The sequence below is a fragment of the Sinocyclocheilus rhinocerous genome, unplaced genomic scaffold (assembly GCF_001515625.1).
Source record: "Sinocyclocheilus rhinocerous isolate Xijiao unplaced genomic scaffold, SAMN03320098_v1.1 scaffold381, whole genome shotgun sequence".
Lineage (NCBI taxonomy): Eukaryota > Metazoa > Chordata > Actinopteri > Cypriniformes > Cyprinidae > Sinocyclocheilus > Sinocyclocheilus rhinocerous.
This window is the reverse complement of record NW_015640044.1, coordinates 56,396-64,560: the sequence shown is the minus strand read 5'-3', so window position 1 is coordinate 64,560 and position 8,165 is coordinate 56,396. Positions and strand designations below refer to the sequence as shown.

The window sequence follows — 8,165 nt, the reverse complement described above, 5'->3', positions numbered from 1 at the left end:
TCTATGAAACCTATGTTATTCTGCGGGCACCACTTAGACATCCAGCCATTAGGCGCGTTTCCATTACAGATTTGCGCAAAACTTTGGCGATATTTTATAAATGTCGATACAAAAGTATTGCGAAATGACGGCGTTTCCATTAACCAATGTTATGAGACTTAAACGTAACCTTTTGCCTCTCGCGATAAGTCATGGCAACGGATTTTGGTTGGATTTTGACGGATTTTGGCTATATTTATTCAAAGGAGGCTTATGTGTGTATCTTTACAGAAGCAGCAAAGAGAGCCGCTTCAGAAACGTGCGTGGCGCGGCTGGAATAAACCATAGACTGTATAAAAATATAAACACAAGCACTGAGTGGCCGCAGTCAGATTCAGTGACCGTATCAGAGCCACAGTGCACCGCAGACGTGTGCAGTGTAAATTGTCTAAGCATTAATGGTAGGGAAAGCCCCTTATACTGGAGCGCGGCCACTTATGAAGTGTTTCTTGGAGGTTATAGTACGTTGAAGAATGATCATATGACTTTTTACATATGCCATGTGACCTGTAAATGCGAAAAAGCCGTTTCCATTGCAGTTTTGCGAATTATTCCTTTTTCGCATTGCCTGAAAAACCACCTCATGCGAGCGTAAAAACTTTTTTGCGATATATGGGCGTTTTTGCGAAATTGACGCGTTTCCATTAGGCGTATTTTCAATTCGCAATTTCAATTTGCGCAATTTGAAGGGTAATGGAAACGCGCCTACTGTGAAATAAAATATCATCATGTTTTTAAAAAGAGTGGCTTGATTAAGTGGTGGAAATAGCGGATGATGGGAGAACGGTAACAAAACTCCGAGACATTTACAGTAGTGTGCAAACTTTACTACATGGAAATGTTTAGAAAACTAAAATAATTCACGTTCACGTTTTTAGAAAATATTTATTGAAATTATTAGTTTTTTTATATTATATTATACATCTAATAAATAATTGACCTCAAAAAGGCAATTCACGAGCAATAACTGCTTCATTTTTTCATATTAGCTATATATTATATTATATTATTATAAAGAATTGAACTCTGCGTGAGATTTTTTTTTTAATGAATTTTAATTAGAATTTCTTGGGGAAAAAACACAGCACTGTACAAATGTTTTCTCAGGTATCATTCACTATAATTTAGTTACATCAAGGGTCAAATCAAATATAAATAGCGCATTACAGTTAAAAGTTACACACTTTTTTGTGTATGCTGGACAGGTCTGGTATAAAGAATATTTTTACTCAGGTGGACGAAATGTCCGCCCAATAGGGAATTTTTGGGGGGAACATTGAGGGAACATTGCTGATGCAGTTATTGCAAAGCTTTGCCTTTACAAATCAGTTATGTCCAATAGGGGGCATAATCCAACAAGAAAAAGATAACCTGAATAGGTTATACCACTGGTTTGTACAACAACAACAAAAAATATGTAAAATGAATAAATATTTCAAGTTCTTCACATTTTTTTTGTTTGCTTAGCAACTTTATTTATCATTAAATTAAATTAGATTAAAATAGTTTATTTATATGACTGTACAGATGGTCAGATATCCTTCTATTGAAGCTCAAGTTGCTCTTTGGATCATCTCAAATCGTGTGTGTGTGTGTGTGTGTGTGTGTGTGTGTGTGTGTGCGTTATTAAATATGTTAAGAATGTTATTTTTGTTGTTCAATATAAATAACACTCCATATTGAACAGACTAAATATTACACCAACATATTTTTGACAAACATTACGTTTTTCCTATTCTTTCTGGCTTCTTTACTGAAAACAATGCAAGGCAGTATAGCTTAACCAGATACTCTAAAATATTTGATCCCTTTAATTTGATATTTAATTTTTTTTAAATCATACAAATTTGGACTCATAATTCCAATCCTACTGAATATTAATTTGGTGTAAGAAAAACTTCTAGAAGTAGATGGCTGTCTAAAATCTTCAGAACATGAGGAAAAAAATGTCACTGTATTTGTGAAATAGCAGAATGTGCTGGCACATTCTTTCCTTTCATGCCTCTCCTTTTTTATATAATACTTAATTTATTAAATTTATTTATTTTTAATTTAAACTTAATTACAGAGTCTTTTGTGTGTGTCAGCATAACCGTTTTTCAAAAAGTGTGATCAGTCTTCTTCTGTAGTTGAAAAAAAGAAAGAAAAATGATGTAACTTTAAAAAGAAAAGCAGATGGTATGCATCTGTTTGAGTGTGTGTGATTATATTAAAAAAGTGTAAAAGTGTTATAGGGTTTGGTTATCATTAAATAAATTTTTATTTATTCTGCTGGCATTGGCTTTAACTGTAATCTTAATTTTATTCTTTTTATTTTTATTTTTATCAAAATCACTTTTATTGAGAGACAAAATTTCCACTTCTCTGCAAAAGCACAATCACAAAACTAACCCTGGACATTTCTTAAACAACTATTTTATAGTCTTCTGATGGATGATCTGGTGTGTACTTGCCATGTAATTTGCTTGTAGTTGGCGTCCTAGTTTTGAATTAGGATTCAGGCAGACTTTTATGTGAGGTTTCTTCAAAATCACACTGTGGGCAGAATATAAAGCATTTAGTTTACACTGATCAAATATCTGTTGATCACACATTGTTTAATACACACACAAACATCATAAAAGCATTCTGAATAAAACAAATTGCATTACATAATCTCAGTGGTGTCACAGAATGCACTTGGTTTGTGCACTTTCCACTCCTTGATGTTTCCAGGCCACAGACTGTCATATGTTCTGGAGCACAGGCATTGCTTGCTTATGAACATCCATTGACCTACAAGCAGAGATAAAGCAGTAAAAAAAAACCAACAACATTGGAATAAAACAAGATGCTATACCCTATCTGGATGTTGTTACTTGAGAGCAAAATATCTAACTTATTCTTTAGGTGAGTGACCTGCTGCTCATGTATTAGACCTCTTATGCCAAAAAATTAAAAATTCCTCACAAATAATGTGTTCAAAACAGATAATTGTTACAAATACATTCAAAGTAGGTAAACAAGGTCTGCCCTGTGGTTTAACCCCTTAACTGTCACTCACATTTTTTAACATAGACGTGAAAGTGCACGATCCAAACTTACATTTTTATAATTCATGAACGAAAACATTTTGTAACATGATATTGATGTACCATTTTCATGGTAATGCAATGTTTGATTTTAAAATGGGTTTCAAAGGATGAATTTTGAGATTTAAAGTTTTCAATTGATATATAATTTCTGATGATTTCTAAAGTGTGATAGAGAAAAAGGCAACAAAGAAGACTTTTTTTTTTACAAAGGTCAGAACTCCTGTTATGATGTAGATTTTTGAGGTGCACTCTTGTCAAAAATTAATCTATTACTTTTCCTACATAGATATTTTATCAATGTTTTTGTTAAAAAAATATTTAGGAGTCTTAGACCTTTCCAACGATATATAGTTTGTCATGATTAGATTAGGATTTAATTGTAATATAGTGAAGTAAACTTAGGCGTCCCACAGAGGGGACAGGTGACAGTTAAAGGGTTAAAGTATTCTACTTAATATCTAAATACAAATATGTTTACATATGGCCTAATGGCCAATGACATTAAACCATTTTCAGAAATATCTCAGTGGTCCTCGATCTTTCTTAATTCTTCAAGAGGCATGTAGAGCATAACTTAGAAAAAGCATAACTTTAGCTGTTGGAAATAAACACTCAAACGTACACTCATAAAGCATTTACTTAAAATAGTCTTTTGTTAAGGACAAAAATGAAAAAAGGGCAAAAATGTTGACTCTATGCATCTTTGTGTGTGATACTTTTTAATTATAAAAAGGTATAGGTAAAAGTGGGGTCCTTTGAAAAAAAAAAGTTTCTGAAAGTAATTTTCAGATGCAACGGGGAAAAAAACGGGATAAACACAAACATGAAACTTGTAAATAAAATAATCTGATATATATGTACAATTTAATAACATATAGCCTAGTTTGATATATGAATTGGGTGTTCGTCAAAGATTGCATGCGGTCGGAGATTCCCGTGTTTACAGCTCCATAAAATAACCTACTGGAAGCTCTGTAGTTTTGCTGTATAGGCCTATAGATAAAAAATATTAAAGTTACAAACACACAACATTTTGAGCTACTTCCATTACTGAAAAAAAGAATGTAGGCCTAGTAATTGATGTTATAAATACACACGCCTGATTTTTGTTTTAATTATCCATCGTACATAAAAAAACAACAACAAAAAACATTTGCAATCAAGACAAAAAAGCCAGAAGTGAATGTAAACCAGATTTGGCCCAGACTCTGTTGCTATCTGGGAAGCCAAGCATAAGAATAGCCTACTAACGTAAATTTGTTAACCCACAGTAACAAATTTTAACAGATTAATCGCATATTTTCGTTTGCTGCATGCTTTTAAAAACACAATAAAAAAAACATTTTTTTATAATAATAACGGCAGGCCTAATAATGTTATAATGTACCAACATTATGAACACTATAGGATATTTTAGTTCCCCTCACTTTACAACAAATCCTTTAAATTTAACCGTATCAGAACAGAATAAGAATTTAAAAATATATCATTCTAATGGATAAATATAATTGCGGTATATAATAATATATGCTTAGCAATAAACATGCCAAAACAAATTAATTTATAAAGAAACGTAAGGTAAAGTTGGGCTTACTTCTCTCAGGCACAAATCCAAATGTGTCCATATTCGCGATCTAGCTGAAGCTAAACTATTAGCCTTATTAGGTAAAATAGGCTCTGTAGTTCACGCGCGTTCCAGTATCGACGGAAAAATGTCATGAGCAAAAATCTGCCACAGTGGGCCGGGTCTCACGCCGAACAGCACGGGGAACGGATGCGCTGTTTCCAATGAATGCAGTAGCTTAGTGTGCGCGTGAGGCGCCGGCGCGATCAAACAGCTGAAACATAAAATAGACTACTCCGTAATTTTTGGTCATACAGTAAAGGCATAATTCGAAAGGGCAAAGTGTTACCAGTTTGAAAATTCAAGAATAATAGCAAAGTTAATAAGAATTCTTTCTAAATGCAGCACCGTTCTTATTTCGCTCTGCATAACCTGAACGGAAAAAAAATTTTTTTTTGGCTAAGAACGAACCGAAATGAAAACATTTCGCTTTTAATCTGTGTATTTAACAGCCTGGGAAACCTTCCCAGGGCAGTACCTTGCCTCACCGACTAAAATCAGGGTGCCCACTACGGAGACGGCACCAGAGGTGAGGGGGCGCAGTGACCGAGGTGGCCGGGCCGTGATGTAGCCTATAGCCTATTAGCTATTATTATACAGTTGACTAGCCTATATGAAGCAGAAGCTATTGTTCAAGCCACAAAAAGTAAAAGATACACAATACACAGTCTTTCAGCCTAGCGTTTAGTCATTATGTACATTAATAACAATTTGGGACAAATTAATGTAATTTAATGGAAAACTATGTGAGTGGCGGTCTGAGCGGCAGGATTTTGAACAGCCCCCTGATTGTCTAAAGAGGCGCTGCGCTACTCGTCCGGTGCGCAGCCCCCTTTATGAATGTGTGTGATATGGTCCTTGTTATCTTATTGCACTGAATGATGATTACTTAATTGCATCTGGACAATGGACAATAATAGAAAGTTTGTACAGCTAGCACTTTTGCTATTGCTTCCTAAAGATAAAACGCTAGCTGTTGTTCCCAGTGGCGGCGCTGTGCTTGACTGGGCTATAAACTTGCTTAGCCCCGGCATATGCAGCCCAACACCAACAAGCAGGTGGCAACACCAAAGCAAGCCCCCATGCACAGTTTTTGGGGATTTATGGTCTGACATACACAGTTGTGTTCACAAATATTGTATTACCATTAAGTAATCATCTATACTGTTTAAAATGAAAAATAAATAACATTTCAATATCCATCATTGCACCAAGTCAATACACAACATAAACTTCTAAGTTATAAATGTTTCTGAGCTTAGAAATACAATAATATCAAAGCACTGAAACTGGATCAGTTTTGAAAACAATGTGATTTTCTGTTATTAACAGAGGTGGGAATGTCTGTAATCATCCAGAACAAACTCTATCAACCATATACTCTAGCAACACCCCAGCAACTGCATAGCAAGAGCCTAGCAACCACCCAGAATATCCTAGCAACCAACTAGCAACACTTTAGCAAACATCTAGAACATCTAACTGACCAAACCATTTACGTTTTTTAAACAAGACTTTAAGACAAGCCAGCATACATTTGTCTTTCAAACTTTTCAATCTAGTTATTACAGTTTTTCTTACAGGTTTTTTTCATCTGCTCACACACATTTTCAAAACTTTGCCTCTTTTTTTCAATATAAAAATTAAAGAATTCACATTTTCTCATTTTATTTGCATTATCTTATTATTTTAGTGGTTAGAATAAGTACGTTTTGGGCTAAATTAATTATTTAAGCCCCATATCCTCGCGAGTCGCGAATGATTCTCAACTTGAGAGGACATGAGAGGACTCTCTTTTCGTTATTTTCCCGCTTTAGCAAGTTAACAAATATTTGTTGTTTTCTTTATAAACCCACTAATAAAAATGTGGTGGACTGAGTCATTTCTCAGTCTGAAGTTCAGGATGGAGAGGAGTCTGTCGTCACAGTAGCAACTCTTAAAAAATAGCTTATGTGGAAATAGTTTTATGAATTGTCGGCACTTTATCTATTGTAAAAGAATTGTTAGAATTTACTATGTTTTCCTGCCAGATGGCATTGAGAGTGACTGACACTTGATGGTCAAAAATGAGTAAATAGATGTGTAAAAAAAAAAAAAAACACAATAAAAAAATAAATAAAAATAACAAAAGAAAAAAAATCCCTACTTTCTCTCTTTTCTATGTGCGTTCATAAATTGTATTAAAGTGTCATGTTTGGCAGTTGGCATTAGAAGTTATATTACTAATAACAGTGGCATGAGAATTAATACCACAGAAAAAAAATGTAAAATATGCCTTTTTCGAAGCTGCTGTATATAAAAAAACACAAGGTGGCTGAATTTGCATGCTTAGATAGCTGAAGCTATGGCATTCATTACTTTCTCTCAATTTAATTGTGACCCTGGACCACAAAACCAGTCATAAGCGTCAATTTTTTGAAATTGAGATTTATACATCTGAATAAATAAGCTTTCCATTGATGTATGGTTTGTTAGGATAGGACAATATTTGGCCGAGATACAACTATTTGAAAATCTGGAATCTGAGAGTGCAAAAAAATCAAAATACTATGAAAATCGCCTTTAAAGTTGTCCAAATGAAGTTCTTAATGCATATTACTAATCAAAAATTAAGTTTTGATATATTTACGGTAGGACATTTACAAAATATCTTCATGGAACATGATCTTTACTTAATATCCTAATGATTTTTGGCATAAAAGAAAAATCTATAATTTTGACCCATATAGTGTTTTTTTTGGCTATTGCTACAAATGTACCGAAGCGACTTAAGACTGGTTTTGTGCTCCAGGGTCACAATTAGTTTTTTAGTACCCCCTCTGAACTGTTAAGCCTCCCCTTAGCACCCACAACAGCAAAAAAATCCTGGAGCCGCCACTGTGTGTTCCTAATTTGTAATTCACTTTGGATAAATGTGTCTGCTAAATAAATAAAAGTAAATGTACAAGCCTAGGCCTAATGTCATTAAAAGCAAGCTGAAATGCAAGATAAGGTGTGAAAAAGGTCTTACCCTCAGTGAACAAGCAGATCAGAAAGACCAAGGACAGGAGAAAGATGGACCGGCTCATGTTTGACCAATGTGATAACAGACTGAGTGAATCTGAATCTGAAAGCTTATATAGACTATTCTGGGAAATCCCTTTGATTCTCATTGTCAAAAATGACATCATCCTTATAGCTTGCATTATGTTGCAAAGTCATACCAACCCTTAATTGAAGAACTAACTAAAAATGTGTGTGTGTGTGTGTACACGTGTTTTTCTATCCCGGTGGGGACTTAAACCTGAATACACACTGACTCATGGGGATTCGTGTCACAAGCTTATAAATCATACAGAATGAGATTTTTTTTTTTCAGAATGTAAAAACGCAGAAAGTTTTCTAGGTTTAGGTGTTGGGTTGGTGTAGGGCGATAGAATATACGATTT

General features: G+C 34.3%; 1 protein-coding gene across 1 annotated transcript; it reads right to left on the bottom strand.

The window, feature by feature from the left end:
• Positions 1–2,450: 2,450 nt before the first annotated feature.
• Positions 2,451–7,805, bottom strand: LOC107752370 (C-X-C motif chemokine 10-like). Its single transcript, XM_016568327.1, has 3 exons — positions 7,748–7,805; positions 2,691–2,814; positions 2,451–2,574 (listed from the first exon to the last, which is right to left on the bottom strand). Exons 1-3 carry the CDS (start codon positions 7,803–7,805, stop codon positions 2,451–2,453), a joined length of 306 nt encoding a protein of 101 aa, XP_016423813.1.
• Between the last annotated feature and the right edge of the window lie 360 nt (positions 7,806–8,165).